Source organism: Rhipicephalus microplus, unplaced genomic scaffold (assembly GCF_043290135.1).
Source record: "Rhipicephalus microplus isolate Deutch F79 unplaced genomic scaffold, USDA_Rmic scaffold_15, whole genome shotgun sequence".
NCBI classification, from domain to species: Eukaryota; Metazoa; Arthropoda; class Arachnida; order Ixodida; family Ixodidae; genus Rhipicephalus; species Rhipicephalus microplus.
This window is the reverse complement of record NW_027464588.1, coordinates 18,662,471-18,682,766: the sequence shown is the minus strand read 5'-3', so window position 1 is coordinate 18,682,766 and position 20,296 is coordinate 18,662,471. Positions and strand designations below refer to the sequence as shown.

The window sequence follows — 20,296 nt, the reverse complement described above, 5'->3', positions numbered from 1 at the left end:
AGCTTGGCACAAATAGAGACGGAGCGCCACACTCGGGAAATTAGGAGCATGTGATGTGCTTATTGTGAGTCATATCAGAACGTAATTCAAAAGAAAAAAAAACATCAAAATTCAGTCGTGTTACGTTTTTTACAGCAGTCTCTAGAGGCCTCGATCGATTGTCATTCTATATCCACGACGTCAGCTCTGCTATCGAAACCGGATGACCCCATCGAGTAGGTAGCCGCAGAATAGTTCACCGCGACGGCAGATGCCCGAGGCTCGACCGTGTCTCGCGTGGTGTGCTGCCTGGTCGGGAAACGGACGCCGTCGCCAACACTCGTGAATACGGGAATCATCCAAAATGGTTTTCGCTGACCGAACACCTCTACGAAGTTCTCGTAGCGGTTCCCGAGATCGAACGAGTCCCCGAGTTCTTGAAACGTCACGTCGCGCAGCCTCTCGAGCATCGTCTCGTTCTTTGACACCATGAAAAGTTGCATGACGAGAAAGTAGCCAAGAGCGATGGCCAGCATGGTGCCCACGACCAGGAGGAAGCCCACGTCCAAAGCGTACGGCTTCCGAAGCCACACGTCCAACCACCATTCAACCAAGTGGACTGTCAGGGTGGCCAAGCCGTATAGGCACAGTGCAACCGTGTAGAAGAGAGTGAGCAAGAAGAACTTGTAGCTGCTGAAGCAGACGCAGTTGTTGATTCACGGGCAGTGATGGTCCATCTTCATGATGCATCTGCGAAAATATTTATAGGAGGTCTGCGTTTGTGGCATATCGACAAACTGCGAGAGAGGTTGTATAACATTTTAATCTTCAGTTCTTTGTACTGTAGGCACTTTAGGAATGACATACAAAGAGGAAAACCGCTCTATAAGGGTCACTAATTTCACGCACGCGTCCATATACACATTTACTGTAGGACTAAAAAGGTGACACGCCCCTCAGAACGAGAACACTTTATCAACAAAAAGCATTCGCACATCAAAGAAGCACGAGACTCAAACGAAGGGTAGGTTCTTGGCTTCTTTTTTTTAAGCAGCGTCAACATGCATCGCTAACAAAATCTTTTATTGATGCAGTAATCGCTTTTATAGCCACCAGATGACGTCTTATGTTAAAGTGCACTGTGTACGTGGGCTCACCTTCGGCACCTGGAGCAGTGGTGGCATCTGTCCGGCTTGAGGAGATGGCTTAACACGCAGTAACGCGCGGAGCCATCTGGCCCCCGAGTGAACACGCCTTTCTGCGATGCCAGCATCTCGAGCCGACCATGCCGCTTGCGCTCGTTGTGACAGTTGGCCAGAAGCTGCTCCTGGACCACGCTCAACAGGTACGCTGGTGGAACGTCGGGAATCGCCGTCGCCGTCGTCTTCGCGTACGAACTGTAAACGACCCTTGAGCAGTACTACGTAAACAATAAATCATACTAAATTTCACAACGCAAAACACTTGTGCAGAGTATAGTTGACTGAGGGTGGGAAAGATGATCTATGAGGTGGCTGTTTAGATTTCAGAGACTACGGAAACAAACACGACGTTCATTTGAATTCCTAAGAAAGAAGTGGAAGCGCATGGCAAATGGTTGTGGCGAGATGCAGCAAATTAAAGTTTGTTACGAAGTTAAGCTTTTGTTCCGTACGAACGCAGTGATGGTACGAGCGCAGGTGATCAGCCTGATGCAAAAACGATCGCACCACGTTCCCCAGGATCTGTGTAGTTGATTCCAACGTTTTCGTATAGCAAAGGCAAGGAGCAATGTGACGTTGGCAATGACATTATTCTTCAAGTTACTCTGACATCAGATGCCATAAGCTTGTTAACATTGTTAAAAGTCGAGACGAACAAGAAGGAATGCTCCATCAATGGAGGCGCTGAAGATAACGATTGTAACTTTACTCGTGTTGTTGTTGGTTGCGGTGTTCCACCCTCTCTGCTGGAGGACTCACCGTGTACATTTGTAAATATATTGCGTTTGGTATTTATTTCGAATATTCTCACTCCCGTGGAAACATGCACGCACAAAACAAAGCGCAAGAAGACCTACTGGAGCGACACCCAGAACATGTGCACAGCACCAGAGAAACGAATGTCCTGGTTAGGCACTCTGCGACTTGCCAGATGCACATGGACAGAAGCAGATGATATCCGGCGCCGAACGCTACGGCCTTGGCTGTGCTCTCCTCTGCGACAATAAGCCTGCAGAAAACCAGAACATAGGCGTAGTAGGCACAGGAAATCAGCGCCGACACCAGCAACACGGGAAGCCAGGCGAGCGGACGGGGCTTTGTGAAGCTCCCCCGACGGGTGTCGCTACCATCCTCGATGAGCGTAACTGGCCGGTCGACCGATTGCAGCATGCGTTGTTATGGATGGTGGTGATGATGATGATGATGTTCCTATTTACATAAAAACGTTCACCAAGAACTTGACATGGGGAAGATTTATTCACTCTCTTGGTGTATTATAACTAAAAAAAGAAAATAGAAAATATATTATTATAACAAAATATATACTAATATTTTGCCAATATGCCACCAGAAAATGCAGATGAAGTTAGACCTCCACTTAAATTTTGAAAAGTGGGGTACTCTAGCCATGTCTTTCTTAACTGGGTGGCAATCAAGCCAACCAAGCAAAGTGTTGCTCCGCTATTAGAAACTCTAACAACAGGGATCAGCTATCAGCCACGGAGATCAGCTATGGGCAATTCAGCACTGCCCACGATTTGGCAGTGTTGCTTAAGTCTGCACGTCCCAACGTTGGAAGAGCTCACTATGTGCTAGTCGCGTCTATTTAGTCCATGGACATTGGCCACCTAAACCACTTGGATAAATCGCGAAAACTTCGTAGTCCCTAGGATGTTTATGTGCGGCAATTCCTTTCTTTCTTTTTTAGTTCGTAGTATACAAAGTCAACACATTTTTGCTCTCTATTGAAAAGAACATGCGAAAGCAAGCATGAAACTCGCACTGCTTCTCCTTAGGTTTCAGGATGGCGCCGAGCTTTGTGGTCCATTTTACTCGTATTTCAATCCCCGGTGATTGGCTTAGAGAAAGCTATCTGCCTGGCTGACAGCTGACAAATATTTTAAAATATGTATTCTATATTTAGAAATCTCTAATCACTCGGAATACATACGCCACGCTGTGATCTATTTTGTTGTCTGCACTAAAGCTCGGCAATGATTTAGCTTAGCGATAACGATCAAATCTGACTAAGAGTGATAAGATTAAACATTTGACTGACAGCCGAAGCGTGCTGAAGCATTGGTGCTAGGTTGGACCGAAATAACGAGCAAACGTCTCACCTGGAGAGCTTAGAAAAAAGCGCAGGCACCGCTGTAACGTTTGCAGGTGCTCCGGTTGTATGCGACAAACATTGACGCAGGCACGGCACCGATCTCTCTGAAAGCAGTCGTCGTTGGCCTGTGTCCGAAGCCGCAAAAGTGCGCGCACTTCGGCAGATGCGTTGCCGCAGAAGCTCCACTCGGGCAAAGAAGCCACGAAGGGAGCCGACCTTGCTGGGATTCAGAAGTCTTTCGCATTGAATTCTTTCGCAAGACTGGACTCGTAAAGGGCATTTAATGCGTCACTTGGACCAGGTTAAAAAAATGTGGGTGTCGCCCGCCTCGTATGCCTGTTCCTGTTTTCTAAAATGTGTTTTTTGCATGCTCTTATAGACCGAATAGGGTAACACGCACAGCTGGCCCGATTGACTTGCGTCATGCGGTTCCAGTTGACGTTGAATAGGCTCAATTTATAAAATTAGGTTTAGAGGGCCTAGCTTGTGCGCAACAACAATGTTAAGAAGTGCTATAGAAAACACATGGTGTAACCTTCATTTGTGCAGTGTCCTTTTTCGCTTTCCGTAATGTTGAATGAACGGGGATGCCAGTTTTTCGCGAACTCCCACTGCAAGCTGCATTTGTGCTGCCGTAAACATGCTGCTCGGCAATGAGTTTTAGATGCGGAAGCATCTTATACTCGCGCCTTGTAGTGCGCCGTCCGCACCGCTTCTCGAACATTCGACAGCTGACACGCGCGCATGCGCCGTAGCGCCGTCGCCCACCATCTGTGCCGCGCGCGCTTCTCCTTCGAGAACATTCGACAGCTGACAGCGCATGCGCCATCGCGCCGTCGCCATCTGTGCCGCGCGCGCGCTTCTCCTTCGAGAACATTCAACAGCTGACAGTGCATGCGCCGTCGCGCTGTATATATACTCAAGGTCGGCGCTCGCTCGCTCAGTTGCCGCTCGTCGGTTGGTTTGTACGGCGCGTCGACGTCCAAGGTCGCGGTGAAATGAATTCCAACGAATCCAGAAACACAATGATCGACGTCCCTTCAACCAGCGCCGTCCTTTCGCATACGTGTGTACGTGTTCACTCATTTAACACCCCCTCCTACAACCACGTTAACCAATTTAGCCGTCGACCCAAGTAAGTCGCAATTTAACACCCCATTTCACATGACGATAGTTATTGCGCGAGAACAAAACGACGACACAGAGACAAGAAGGACACGAAAGACACCTTCCTGTCCTTCTTGTCTCTGTGTCGTCGTTTTGTTCTCGCGCAATAACTATCGTCATGCCATACCAACTAGCCCAAGCTGCCCCATTTCACAACCACGTTAACCAATTTAGCCATCGACCCAAGTAAGTCGCACTTTAACACCCCGTTAACCAATTATATGCTCCGCATCCTCCTCAGTGTTCCCCCGAGGGAAGCTGCGGGTAATTTTTTTTTCAAAGCAACAACATTGCACAGAAGTTTCAGCTGCGGTAGTGACGCCAGAATTATGTGTACCGGATGCATGTGCATCTGTGTATTTTAAGCACGAGCTGTCCCGGTCGTCTGCTCGTAGTCTTCATTAAAATGCCGGAGTGAAGGTTTCGAATGTGTGCGTCAGGGCAATACAATAAGATCCACAGCCGAGACTCGATATGCGCTGAAAGTATATACTCTCTCTTTTCGAAACATGTCTTTGCGCTACCTTTCGCTGAAAAGTGAGCGTGGCACAGCCATATTGAATTCGAGAAACTTCCACTTGGAAAATAGATACTTCTGCGTTTTAGAATGCTAACTAGTGGTATGTTCGTGGTTTCCTATAGAATGCTCCAACACGACAGCTGCAATCGTCCTGCTGTTTTTTTTCAGGTTGTAACCCATCCTCAGGATTAAACTTTGATTGATTAAGGGTGCTTTTGTAGTCCGAGGCAACGTTAGTACTCTGTTCACATTTGAAATTTGCTTCACAACTTCATGTGTGTATTTGGTTCGCGGACGCCTAAACAGCTTTATGAGGTGTCATGTTAGTGTGATGCCGAAGAATGCATGAGCTCAGTCAATAAATACATAACTATCGAAATAAACATATTTATTTCGATGGAGAACTTGAGCAGACCAAGAGTAAGAACGCTCACAGTACAACAATAGCTTTGCCTGCAGCCGAAGATTGCCAAAAAATGACCATTTGGTTGAACATCTTGGCTCGTATACATGCTAGGCTATATAATACAGCGAAATCGCTGGTGTTCTTTTAAGTTCTGGAACGTACAGTGCTCAATAAACTTAATGCTTAATTATGCGCGCCATGTCGTTTCCATCATCTCCCCTTCCAGCTGCTTTCGCACACTTTCATCACAGCCAACATTGTCTCTAGTGCCCAGATTTGTAGTGACATGACGTTCAAGATTTGCCTTGGCTAGGCTTTAAAATCAGAGGTTATGCTAAAGCCAAAGTAGGCAACTAATAAAATTTTATCGTCAAATGTATAGCCAGATAGAACAAGAACAGTACTATCAGTACAATTTTTTATTATTTAAGAATAAATTACATAATTTCTATTAAGCTAAACTATATCAACCTTTTCTCTCTACTTTGGTCTTCAGGGCAAAAATAGGTTCCAAAAAAGTGAATTGATATTGTCCTAAATTTAGTGTGCGTGCGTATACGTGGTTTACGCAAAAAAAAGAGTCTTCAAGAAAGAGTAATTCATTGCACTCAAAAAGTTATTACGAAAGTTCAACATTAAAGCAGGAGACTGAATATGATTAGTGGAGTTTACGCAACATCAGTCCGTCCTCAAATACTATTGCCACATGCATAATTATAGCCTCTTGAACCATGCGCGCATGCACCCGACAAAGAGAACGAAGATCTCTCGCTTCCCGCTCTGACCTGAACTGGTTAGCAGTGCGACCACTGTTGTATAGATACCTTTTAAATGGTCAACAGTGCAAGCGACTATCCTTCACGTAACAGTATGATTCAAGATGAACAGCCCAGCTTCACATTGTTTCGGATGAGTGCTTTTATCAATTTCACTCTTGAACAGGCACTGCATGTATACAGGAATGCGACAAACTTGCACCTGCAAAGATGTTGGCTGTATGAGCAGCGTACACGCATTTTCCAAGGCGCACACAACTTCGCCACTCCGTATATACATGCACACCAAACTCTGCATTGATGCTCATATAGCCTGCTGCAATGAGGACGCTTTCGCACGTCGGCTGACAGGACAGAATATCTTCGAAAGAGTGAATTTTACCAGGAAACAATGAATATTGCCTTGTTAATGTACCAAGGCATAAGTTTGAAAGTAGTCAAAAACTAGACATGGGGTCAACATGAACTCCCGTCACAAGACGGAGTCGCAAAGCAGCCAATTCGGCGCATAGTACCCGCTAACGGCAACCCTGAGAAGGTGCTTATCTCGAGTAATTAGAAGTTGTTGCAGTAAGTTGTTAGTAAGATCTTGTCCTCATGAAGTTCCGATGCCATGCTGTGTTGGTTAGCTTTGTGCACTGCCCTGGTCTTACCGGGTCCTTCCGGACGTACACAGAGCTACCTGCTTTGTGTCACTGACCTGCGCTACAATCACAGCGAGCCGCCATGTTAATCGAACTTCGTCGCCAGTGACGACACATGCAGATCTACTTCTTCGTGCCCATAAGCACAGCCGTTTTCCCGTGGGTGCTGCATTAAGTTGATACACTGGGCTGAATATCCTTTTGGACGTGACACCTGTCCCTCACTACATGCTGGACCAGGCACGCCTTTCTCCCCCCATCTTTCATTCTCTACAACTTGACAGGTTTTCTAGAGGCGCCATGACATGCTGCATTGTAGAGTTATAGAAGTAGCGCTTTCTCATCGCTGTATTCCGTCTTCTGAGCCACGAGCACGTCGCTACTTCCGCGTCTATTTTTAGTACCGGGCGGACACACATTAACGTTCCTCCCTTTCTCCGGGCTCCAGTTACCCTTCTAGAAGAACCTGCGTCAAATCCTGGCCGTCCAGAGGGCCCGCGAGACCTGACCGTCCCCGAGTGGGCCTAGTCAGGTGACGCTGAGTTAACTCGCGTCTATTGTGAACCTAATAGTTTTGTTTCACTCGCTCGCTTCCAGTGCAGACAAACGACATCAAGCGGTGTTCAGCCTTTCCTCAATATTTCAATGCCTATAGTGAGGCCAAGGAGCACTCATAGGCTGCCTTCCGCAGCTCGGGACCCGACATTCAGGAGGCCTTTTGAAGTTATGCTTAAAAGGCTAAGAAGGCCACCTTTAATTATCTACTTCCTCATTTTACCCTTTATCCCACCGCAACCTCCCATTAACCCAAAATTAACAAAAAATATTTTGTTCATTCCTGTTAAGGAAGTGTGTGCGTTTAATTTTTTATGTTGTAGTAACCGTGGTAAAATGCGGTTGTTACTGGGCTCAGAAGCTGTCACAGATGTGCGTGTGTTGACATGAGAAAGTAGCGATGCAAAGCTTTATTATATTTACAATTGATGTGTTAATAAACCTAGAAGTCTACAGAGAATGAATAACGACTGACGTATCCAAAATTGGTAATGCAAAAAAGAAATTGTGCTATTGCCACTGTATTAATTAGAATGTTTTCTAAATTAACTTAATACACTCTTAGAGTGACGAAAGCTTCTAGAGTATATAGCGAATTGTTTGCCTCATTCAATGACTACCATTTCCGTTTATATCAAGGTGTGCTATACACTTTTCGGGTCCACATGCAAGCATGAGACTCAATAAAACATCTTGATTTATTTGAAACAAACTTACATGAAGCTTTGCCTCGCCCTTTATGTAGCCTGCAGTTTTTATTTAAGTTCACTGAAATGTAGCCATTAACAGTTGCTATTCCAGTCCTCAGCCTAGAAGCCCAAATCAGCGCAATATGCGTAAAAAAGGCAAGCTTAACATCTATTTTTTTCCATCACACTGCTCATCCCCTCATTGTTGTCGATATTTAAATGTCTTATGTGTAGCGATGTTCTCAACAATAAAAAACTACAGTAGGTGATTAGCCATGCCAAGTTTGCAATTCCTGACGTCTTTCTCAATTTTCGAATATTTGTGACTTTGCAGTGGAAGTATACTTGCCATGTTTACCTGCTTTTAGGGTACAGTGAAATACATTGATATATTTAATTTGTGCGGATATCTGAAGCATCGATTTTTACATGTTCATTATCTAAAAGCATAATACAGTTGTATCTATTAAAGATTAAATATATTTTCCGCATAGAAGAGTGAAAAAAAACGATTGCCAAGTGAATGTGAAATCCTTCATGACAACCAATTAGCATAAAAAATTGGCTCTTGAACATTGTGTACACGAACGCCGAGCAAAAAACTGGGGTTTTGGGCTGCGCAAAAACTGGGAGGAACACGATGAAGAGCACGACAATGGTGCACAGTGTCGCCTTTGCTAGTAAGATGGCGGCTTCTGCCGGCAGGCGACTGCGCAAGTTCCGAAGTTAGGGAACCGGTTTTCACCAACGATGCACTGGTGCTGCCGCAGTGTGGCCGACGAAGAGCGGTAACATCTCATGCGGCCGTCTTCGGGCGACACGTGGGCGAAGTACGGGTACTTGAGGTGGCGTCGACCGCAGGCCACTAGGTCAGGTTTTGCGCAGCGGGGTTCATGGTGTGGATCTCGGCAACGCCTCTCGCACTCTTTGACCGTTGCAAACACCATACTTCCGTTGGCCGGGCAGCCACCAGAAGGAAAGGACCAGGGCACGCACTTGCTGTGGTCGTAGTACCACCAGTCGGACAGGACATCTCGCCTATACACAGCGAATGACACGGAAGAATTTCGAAGCAGGGCCGCATACACTGTACCGTTTACGCTACGGTATTACGTATCGTGCTAAATGTACTATAGGAAAACACATTATCTGTGCGAGTTGTCCTCAGCGTGCGGCAGAGTGATGAGATACTTGTAGCATATCAGTAGAGGTGGTGTAGGATAAGACAGCAACGTTGCGACCACGACGACGTGGTATTTTTGTATTTATCGCATGCTAAATCCACTTCTGCTTGAGATACCATCCTCACATTTCATTGACGCTAGAGGTTTCAGAAATGGTATCATGCGAGTGGCTGGTTAGATGAGCAATAACGAATGCTGAACAAAGGGCTAAACAAGATAAAATAAGGTGGTTTATGCAGTAATTGGTTAGAGAGATTTATGAAGTCCACAGGAATAATAAATAAGACGTGTTCTAATTGTTATGGTGGCTTCCATATATGCTTGTGGGGTCGCCAGTAGTACTCCGTGGCTGCATGACACCTAACAAGAACTGCAACACGCCACCACTAACCATACTGTACGATCAGAACTTAACATTGCTGGACGACTTATTGATCATGAATGCAAATGGTATTTAGAACCTGACAGTACTAAATAGATTCCTTTCCGGTTCTACTCTCCCTTCACAGTTCAGGTCTGTAGTAAAAACATAGATCGAGACATATCGTAAGATATCCTACACATACCTTGCGCAACGCGTGAACATCGGCTTGCCGAAGCACTTGCCATCCGGGTGCGTGGTAGAAACGCAACTGTGAACGCAGTGTTCCAGGGTGGCGAACCTGTTTGTTCCTCTGGTGCAGACGTTCACCCCATTGGACTCGTAACACATGTCGGTATCGGGTTGGTAGAAAAATTCGTGCCGGGCATGCCGACAATACGTGTAGAACGCATGGCTACACTTAGGAAGGATCTGCACACAAGAAAGCAATGGCCATTTGCGGTAAAGGGACCAACAGCCATTTTTATGGTGCTTATTTTTGGTGCAAAGTAAATCTTGAAGGAACCTAAATCAAACAACAATTTACGTCAGAGTGAAAGCTCAATGTATGACACCTAAAACGACAATATTATCAACAACAATGTCCTACTTACCGAGAAATTAAAGTAAACGCACAAGAGCCCAAGCACCGCAATAGGACATTTTGAAAATGATGCAGATGACATCAGAAGGACCGCCTAAAATTAATCATTAGTAGTCGATCTAACTGCAATAAATAAAGAACCTTCCGTACATCAACAGACGCAATAAAATGCTGCGAGTTTGCTTTTGCTTGATTCATGGAAGAAAGGACCACCTGACGCTACCATGGAGAATGACGCGAGTGGTTCAAAAATTCAAGTTTCACGTTGTTACACAGAACAGGCGGTGTTATCTAGCGGGGCGCAGTTGAAACAACAACAAAAAAAAAAAAAAAAACGTCTGCATGCTCAGAGCCAATGGTGGGAAATTGATCAATGGCCTTTGTTGCTGCTGTGGCTCCCGCTGCTTTCGGCCTGCTTCTACTAGCGCAGTAAAGACTGGCAAGGTTGTCCACGGCGACAGTGACGTGAATCAGTCCGGTCGGTCTGCTTCTTGAGGCGGGTAATTTGAAGCGTGATAACCCGATGCGGACTATTAAACGGGATTTTATTTCAAAATAGGCCGTTCCTTGGCACAAAAGTAACACTACAAGGTTTCTGGACTGCCATTTCAACTATCAACGTCGATTTATTATTTGCCTTTAGTGTTTCTTTGAAGCCTAACCACACGTATTCCTCGCAGCGCGCCAGCGCGAAGCCTTTTGACGCGGCGCCGCGCCCTCTCTCTGTAGAAAGGGGGGACCGTTAGGTGGCGTCGAAGAGCGTGGACGTGAAAACGTCTGCTCCCGCTTTCCTAAATGTTTTTGGTCGTTTGTTTTCTCCAAGATACTTGACTGTCTGCTTATTCGAACAAGTAAGCTTTGCGGTTTCAGTGGAGACGCGATTTTTGGCGGTGAGTGAACTCTTGGACATCTTTTAGGGCTTTAGAGTTGCGAAGCGCCGAGTGTCCTTGCTTACCCTAACCATGCCTAGGGTTGGCGAGGAGTGCGGTTATTACACGTAGCCAAGTGCACGGCCAGGCGCTGCAGCTGCTGGATCACCTCCCGCACGCCACAGCCGACAACCAGGCACAGAAAATGTCTTTCACTATAACCATGGAGGGAATAGAAGTAAGCGCGGAGATCGTCGACGGACCAGGATGGGCCACCGCCATGCGACGCTGAAGACAGACGAATCCACTGAACGAGAAGCTAGCCACTGGGATGGTCGAGCACAACAACCAACCGAAGCACCCCAGGGGCTCCAAAAAGAGTCAATCGGCTCTACACCGGGTGGTATCCGCTTTCAGGCTACCCCGCCTACCCAATGACCAGATCAAGGTAATCATGAGACCAAGTTAGACGTAGCCAAAGTCGACCTTGTTCTGCTGGCGAGAGCCATCATCATGGCCGCCAAGATCACCAACGAACAAGCACGGGAGGACACGATCTGCCCCAACAAGATGCAAAACATCATCGTTATTCCTACACCACGCCAAAATTATGCCACATCATACGTGAATCTGCAGAAACTCCACACAAACCAAGGCTCCTTCAATGTTGCCACAATCGTGGCCGCACCCGAAATACATGCAAGGGCGTCATTAAGAACGTTGACCTCTCCCTTGACGATGCAACGCTCAAACGCATGACTGTGCACGGCCGAAATTCTACTGCCATCGAGGCAGGACGCTTCGAAAAGACCAAAGTTATCACAATCGTCTTCGACGGGTAGCGCGCTCTGAGCACAGTGATGTGTGGTACTGCCATGGTTCCCTGCTCGCTCTACAAGCGACAAGTCAATGTTTGCAGAACGTGCGCAGGAGTCGGTCATCACGCCGATGTTTGCCGGCACACACATATAGAAAGAAGAAGACAAGAGAGGACACTCCGCGAAACCTGGCCACAGGAAGTGCGTCACGATTACGTAAAGAACTAGTGCTCTCACCAAACGTCAGAGGGCGTAAGCGCAAAAAAAACAGTTATAATCAATGCAACAGAATTGTTTTAACAAAATTATAATTATACGCCCAAATCTGGTTTGTTCTTTATACATAAAAACAATTTATTCAACACACCTTACGCGATTATTTTTCTTCAGCCGTACTGTCATAAACACCATCCACCCAGCGACAAGCCCATGCATGACTGGCAGCGAGAAGCTTTCGTCGCTTTCGACAACGTCTGCTGCATCGGCGTTTTCGTGCGTGAGATAACAGGTGAGGCACGTTTTCAAGCGAAGCTTGTTGAATGACATGTTGTTGGGCTTGTTGGGTCATTTTCCCAGAAAACGGTTACACCTGCGCGAATAAGACACCATGCAACAAACATAGAAAGATGCACACACACGTTGCGCTTCGTGTGTGCGAGTTTGTTTCTTACGTGGCGTCTAATTCACGCAGTTGTAACCTTTTTCTGAAGCTTGTAAGGACTGGGAGGTTCGCTAAAAAGAAAGTTTGTGGCTCTATGCGGTGGCTAGACGGGAACATTGTGCAACGTATGCAGTCTAGCAAAGGCGGCACGGCGTCAAGCCGAGGCGATGCGTGCTGCGTCTGCCACGGACGCGAGCGTCTGTGCACTGAGCATAGCTGGGCAGCTAGGTCATAGGCTCGGTGGCTCGGTGCAAAATATTGAGAAGCGTTCGCTGGGCCTCGCATGCTTCACGACGCGTTTCCCGAAGGCTCGAAACACGAATAATTCTTGGTGTGCCGGAGGCAAATCTGGTCTAGCCAAGTGGCCATCATCTTCGTTTCTTCGCTAGCCTTGTGCCACTAGTGCAAGTTGCTCACAATTTTTTTGACGTTTCCAATATAATTTTACCGCACAAATTTCAACTACGATTTTTCTTCCTAATGTACTGCTTATACTGCGTACGTACGAAAGTGTTCCAAAGTTCCGAGGCCGCGATACCATTGCATTACAAGGGATAGCGGCCTGGAAACTTCTGAAGATCTTTGTACGTGGTCTTGACGTATATCTTTGCAAGTCAGAGTTTTATGGGTCAGAGATGTATCACTGTTTTTGTATTGTGCATCGATTAGCTAATCATTCAAAGGGGTTTGTTGGTACACTTATGACATGCACATATCTTTTTCGTAATTTGACAGCGAAGCATCCACTTACTAACATTTTCAGACCGCGCTGATGCCATGCCGTTCGGCGTTCTAAGCTACGGCAGCTGCTGCTGTGTATCGTGGTGCTCCAACAATGGCAGAACCCACAAGAAGCCTGGGACGAGTTTCTTCCGCATACCACGGGACAGCAGGCGTGTTAAAATTTTTGTATGGTTTGCATGTCTTTAGGCTTACAGTTCGTACTTGCTCAGTGAAGGTAACAATAAAAAATCACTATTCAAGCACTTCCCCTTTCAGCTGATAGTTCCTTGCCAATGCAGGATGAAAGCATGGATGCAGTATGCTGGATGCGATGATCTCCTGAGTAAGCGGCCAGCCTATTGTACGCAACGTACAGGGTTTGTAGCGACCATTTTACTGCTCAAAGTTTCATGGACCCTGGGCACACAAGGCTTACAAGAATGGCTGTTCCCAGTGTGCAACCAGCTGCACCATGTAAGTGATTGACTGAAACTCAAATATGTGCAATAGCAGTCACTTGTATTGAATCAGTGGCGACAGTTAACTGCGAAGATCTTTGTAGCCGATGGAGAAACCTCACTATAGAAGTAACACTTGGAAAGTCTTAAATTTTGTGAATTGTGGGCTATTACCTTCCTAACAGCAGCTTTACATTTCTGTCGTTTTTTTTATGCTCTTGACCTGCGCAACTTGTTTTGAAAGACTTTAAAGGGCTATTTCACGTTATCTTCAAGCCTGAGTGCACATGTACATATACCTTTCATCGGTAAAAGCTGGCACTGTTGATAATTCCAAAAATCACAAATTACTTGTTTCCTAGTTGGTGCCTTCTCTTTTCTTCCACGTTCGACCAATTTATGCGTTTGAAAGAGCTGTTAAAGTTTCCCCATGCTACAAGCTTTGTAACTTGTACCAACTGCACATATATGCACGTTTTCTGAGCGTCGCTTCAAATAGTGACTGTGACATGACTGCAGAAGCTGCACTGCAAGGTGCGGATGAGCTTCAGTTTGTGTTATTTTCAGCCTCTTACTGACACATTGTCGTAATTTCATTTCTTCAAGACCTGCGGTAGAGGCTTCAAAAAGCGGCTCACACACATTAAGGTGCCCCGATGAGCAGGGTGGGTTCAGTGTCGGATTTTTTTTTTACCCAAATTGACTGTTGACCAAACCTCTGCAGGTGGCAGCTCCTTTGTAGCTGGTGAAAGAATTTCTGCTGACTTCGTCTTGCCGGAAAAACCTTAACCAGTCGTTCAGCTGTCACAATAGGAACTTGTGTGACCGGTAAGTTGTATGTTCACTTCAACGCCAGAGTGGATTGATATAGAGACTTCCGCAGGCCGCTCGCAAGATTGTTCCGACAGCACTGTCCGAGGCACTGAACAAGCTTCGCAAGACCCTCCAGAAGACGTCTCCGCCAACAGCTCCACGCCTGAGTGCCCTAGATAAATTGGTGACTATGCTTTTATTGCAGTTGTTTTTAATGTGCTATTTTATGTTTAGAGCATTCTGAAAAAACTCTCCTCAAAAGGACACTACGTGTGCACATACAAAATGTAAGGGTGGGCTCTCAGTGATTTTCATTTTTTTTGTGCATTGTCAACATTGTGAATGATTTGTTTTTAGGTAGCGGAATCGAAAACTTTGCACCACTGAAAGTTGTGCACCTTGGGTCTGAAAGAGCGAGGAAAGTGCTCGTATGGGATTAGTTGTTCTTCGCTTTTACATCCATTTTTTGTTTATTGCGGTGCGTTCCTGTGTGTCAGCGACAATGTCTCCATCAATGAAGTACAAGCAAACCATTAAACATCTGCAAGCCAAAGTAGCAGCACAGCGGACCCACCAGTATTTCCCAATGCTCATAGCACACCACGTCCCCAGGAAACTTTTTGGGAATCTCACTGTGCCATCAGAAGCAGCTTTTGCATATGTATAACTTGAATCTCACTTTCTTGCCATGATTGAGGCCACTGCACATCACCTGAAAGTGTGCAATGTTTTGTATCACCATCTGTTAAGTGTTGGCGATTTTCATTCCTGCTCTGCTGGTTGTCGCGCGAAGTTTCTGAAAATGTTTTGCCGGGTTCGTTTATGTTGGCATGTGTGTTTTGTGAACCGAAACTTAGATAGGGTTAGGTTCCAGTCTTCAATCTCAGGCATACAGCTTGACAAGTTCAAAGGTTAGCAATTAGCGGCGGGTTTACACTAAAGTATTCGAGTTGAGCCGAATCCTGCAATAGCTTTGTTATGTTATTACTTCGTTACAGCAGACTTCATTATGGTCTTATATGCTTATATTCAGTTCAACTGGACTAACCACTCTTTCGTTGCATTCATTGTTTTGGTTACCCGCTATGAGGAGTACGAACACTGTGTATTCGCTCGAAGTGATTTGCATAACCTTAAAAAGAATGATGAGTATCCTGTCTGTATTTTTGTAGCAAATGCGGGCGAACTGTACACTTTACTGTGGGTCGCTTGGTCACTGTGTAGGCTTTATCTCTCCAGCTCAAGTAATATATCGATAACGAAACCGCTTGTTGAAATGTCTTCGAGCGGGTAAGGAACACAGTATGAAGTGGGCACGGTTCACGTTATCACGCTTTTCGTATTTTAGCTTCTCATCAACCTCCTCATCTCGCCCATCAAAATTTTCAAAAGGATACCCAAACTTGTAGCGTTTGATGGGGCTGCGGACGCGGCCATTTTATTTTTATATAGCTTGTGAGTGATAACGTACGATGTAGAGCCTTTGTGAAAAATAATGAGCCAAAGTGATTTCCTCCTGCTATTTATTAGCCCTGTAATACCGCTCTCGTAGCACCAATTAAGGTCCACAATTCTGGATAAGTTATGACTACAATCTATTTTAGCTCGCAAGCGTCACAGCAACACCCAGACGCAAATCACTTGGGATCTTAAGTTTTTGATGAAGGCGACGCACAAGAAGAGCCACAAGACCTGAGAGTGTTGTAGCATAAAGTTTGTCTTTCACGTAGTGAGCAAGCTGCAAAGCCCTACCTTTCTGAGAACAAGCAGGCATCAAGTCTGCTTTTTTTTCATTTTGGACTAGCTGTTCTTAAGCACAGACAGCACACTGCACCTTTGCCTTTCTGCTATATTGTGTCGTGTGGTTTTTGTGGTTTTTTTTCTATCCATTATTTCGGTTAATCCCAGGCGTGATTCGCGACTTCATTGCTGTGTATATGTCACTTCTTCCTTCTTCATCAGCATTGTGCGCTGTGTTTTTGCCATAGATCCTTAGTTACCCACTGGCCCGGTGTGTCATACTTCACCAGCTTCTCGGCTTCTGCCAACTCTAGCGATGTGTGCGTTGTCTGTGTTCTCTCTGTATTTGTTACAATTTATTTGTAAGGCGAGATGCATTTGTTGTCTACCTTTGTCATATTGTGCTTTTTATGTTCTCAGACTCTACCTTGCCTTTGAATAAAACATTGCGGATACTCTGTCTCTTTGACTGATATATACATTGATCACTTGTTCCAAAATAAAAACACAAGCGCGATGAATAAAACCGTAGTGAATCATCATTACCTGCATCTCTTTTTATTATAACTTAATCGAAATAAAAATTACGTCACGACCAATTCGCATGAACCACTGAACAAAACAAAACAGGGAATCGCTAAATCAAAACGACCTACAAAAACTATCCATTTGGGCGATGAAAAGTGGTCTGAAATCATGAACTTTCGTCATAGCCAAACGTCGGTTACGCAAAGTAATTCAAAATTTGCACCAGTGAAACCGAAACAGGAAGCGCACGCCACTTGCTCTCACCAACCACCAGGTGTGCTAGGGTTGATTGGGCCGCTGGGGTCTACGGGAGTGTCCACTCTTAACCTTTTTTTATTTCTCTATGGCACACATACGCAACGAGCAAGAAATGTCACAACTGCGGCGAAACGCTTCAAGAAAACGGTGTGCATGACTGCTTTGCAATGGCAGTCAACCCACTGAAGATCGCGAATGCAAAAAACGCTTGCACGTTCCATACAAAGTGAAAAGGAGAAGAAGTCACAGAAAGCAAGAGCGGCAAGCACAACAACGTCAAGACACGCCAACATCCGTCACGTTCAAGGAACCCTGCCACAACCAGGTGCCGGGACGGGAGAGCGCCTCGAGCGTCCATCACCGTTCTCCATCCATGGGGATATCCCGATCTAGAAGGCGTTTCTGATCCAGAGGGCGTTCGCGTTCCGGAGGGTGCCCCTCGACCCTGTCGGGATCCGACAACCACCTGCCATCTCAAGAGTGCTCGAGATCCCGATCGAGAACGAGACCAGCAGCCACGCAGCATTAGCACCAGCCGAACAATGACTCCTGGGTCAGCAGGGTTGAAGGTGCATCACGAAGCACAAGTAGCCAGTGGAAAGGTAAGGCACAGCCAGAGTATGCTCCCGATTCTCGCATACTAGCGCTTGAACAAGAAAACAAGGTGATCAAGAAAGAGCTTGAAGAGCTCCGGGCCTCAATAGCTAGAATAGAGAGCGGCCACAGAATTAACCAGTTGAGCTAACCGGCACCACCGACAACACCCATGCAACAAACGATCCACAACACGCACAAAGGCAAAGCCATACACAGCGACAGCGATACGACGCAGGAGGTCGAGGTGGTCTCGAGTGATAAAGAAGCCCTACTGACAAACACAGTCTGCGATAACTAAAATCAATGACAAAATTGACAAATTGGTGAACACGCTTGCCAACTTTATGAAAATCTTCAAGACTTCTACTGACAAAGCTGACCAGAGGTTCGTGAGCCTTAAGATGTAGCCAACCGACCTGTGGCGGCTGCTCTTCAGAACCTAATCATGGAAAAACCAGCGGTTACGGCAAGCGTGCCGAGCATCACTTCTAGAGCTAAGGTGTGACCAGTCAAAGCACGCTATTTCGCGGAGGTAACGAGCCGCGACGCACATAAGCTACCAAGCAAAAATGGCCGCTGACCGTAAAAATATTAAGACCTGGCAGTGAAACTGTAACTCACTTCAGAAACGCAAAGCACCACTTACACAACTATTGCTAGCCTACAAAAAAGCCACATATAATATTGCTACAGGCATGTGGAGAAAGCAAAACTGCTAAAAGCGTTGGCATACAGGGGTAGCCAGGCCAACCCTGCACCCCGAGCAGAACAAGGCGCGAGGAGTGGCTACCTTCATCCAGAGGGACATGATGTTCGCCGAAAGGGACACCCCCGCATACAAAAAAGGCCTGGAATTGGTTCTGGCGCCAATCTTACTGCACAGGGCTGTTAAAACAAGCATCTTGGTGCTCAAACTTTACACTCCTTCATCACATAAAAAAGAGACTTCAACAGACTGCCTACCTCCACGGTAAAAATGGTGGGTGACAAACTGTCCATAGTGGCGGGTGATTTTAATGCCAAGGGAACCGAGTGGGAACACTTACAAAAACGAAGGCAAAGTCACAATGTTAGCATAAAGCGCAAATGCGCTGAACCTGCAGCCTCGAAACAACTTTGCTCTCTTTTCAAGAAGAGGTAATTCGGTACAGTGGGACACAATGCCGGACTTAACCTTCACCAAGAACACCAGAGCTACCTGGGATAACCTCGCCGAGTACCTAGGTAGCGACCACTGCATCCTGAAAATTGCCATTGAGAACGAGGTCAAAGCGCCAAGAAAATTCAAATCACGGACGGGAACCAGTTCTGTAAAATAAAGGAGCAGAAAGGCAGTACAGAACAATTGTATAAAGCCTTCTTAATGAATGAAAATTGGCAGTCAATCGGGCAACCAAAGAAGTCGAGACTGATGAATTCATCCAGGCCATGAACTCTCACTTGACCAGTTTGCTGCAGAAAAAGCATGGCGTGAAAACAAGCTCAACAGACACGCACGATAATCGCTGACCTTGGCCGCGAAATCGATTCTCACGCCAAAACGCCCTGCGCCCATGAGTGGAATAACACATGTCACGAAGCAGATGACAAAATGCGGAGGGGAAGCAAATGGGGGCTGCTCAAACACATTTTGGCGGACAGCGACAAACCCACCACAGGAGGCACCCAGCTGCAAATTGAACAATTGGTGCACAAGCCCGCCCAGGACAGTGGTGGATCCCAAGCTCTCCTCAAAACGCTAGGCAAGGAATATCTCCCTCTGGAAAGCAAAGCCGTAGCCCGGGAAAATGAAAATTCCTCATATGGAGGTCGACCGCAAGAAAAGCTAGATGAACCATTCAGCGAAGCTGAAATACGGTGCTCTACAGCAACTCAATGGCACAGTGGTGCCAAGGACCAGATGGCATCGGCAATAAACTGCTATAGAATTTAGACGATAAAGCAATCATGATCATTACTAAGAAGATGAATGAGGCATGGCAAACGGGTACAGTGCCACAATAATGACGTAGTGCCAAGGTTTCGCTCATCCCGAAACCCGGAAAACCGCTGAGCATCAATAACTTAAAACCGATATCACTCACATCTTTCGTTGGAAAAGTAGCTGAGCATGTAATACTCAATTGTATAATGGACCACATTGAGAGCAATGTGCTCTTTCGATAACACATTATTGGCTTCCGTAGGGCACTGTTCAAACAGGACTCCATGTTGATGTTAAGAGAGCACATACGTTATGGGCAATGGAAAGAAAAATGGTAGGTGTAACCTTAAGAGACAAGAAGAGAGCAGAGTGGATTAGGGAACAAACGGGGGTTAGGGATATCATAGCAGAAGTCAAGAAGAAGAAATGGACATGGGCCGGGCATGTAGCGCGTAGACAGGATAACCGCTGACCGTTAAGGGTAATTAACTGGATTCCCAGAGAAGGGAAGCGGGTTAGGGGGAGACAGAAGGTTAGATGGGCAGATGAGATGAAGTTTGTGGGTATAAATTGGCAGCAGCAAGCACAGGACCGGGTTACCTTGCGGAACATGGGAGAGGCCTTTGTCCTGCAGTGGACGTAGTCAGGATGATGATGATGATAATGATGATGATGATGATGATGAGGACGTTACGGGCTCCTCCACA

General features: G+C 46.1%; 1 protein-coding gene across 6 annotated transcripts in view; it reads right to left on the bottom strand.

The window, feature by feature from the left end:
- LOC119185467 (uncharacterized) overlaps positions 1–20,296 on the bottom strand; it is a 631,054-nt gene that overhangs the window by 130,967 nt on the left and 479,791 nt on the right. For 4 of the 6 annotated variants that reach the window (XM_075883180.1, XM_075883179.1, XM_075883181.1 and 1 more), the window contains one exon: positions 9,802–10,028. The exons of 1 other annotated variant lie outside the window; for it this stretch is intronic. In XM_075883180.1, coding sequence (XP_075739295.1) covers positions 9,802–10,028 — 227 coding nt within the window. Of the gene's footprint in view, positions 1–1,136; positions 4,432–9,801; positions 10,029–20,296 lie in introns of those variants that run through there. One more of the 6 variants, XM_075883183.1, reaches the window with a different exon arrangement.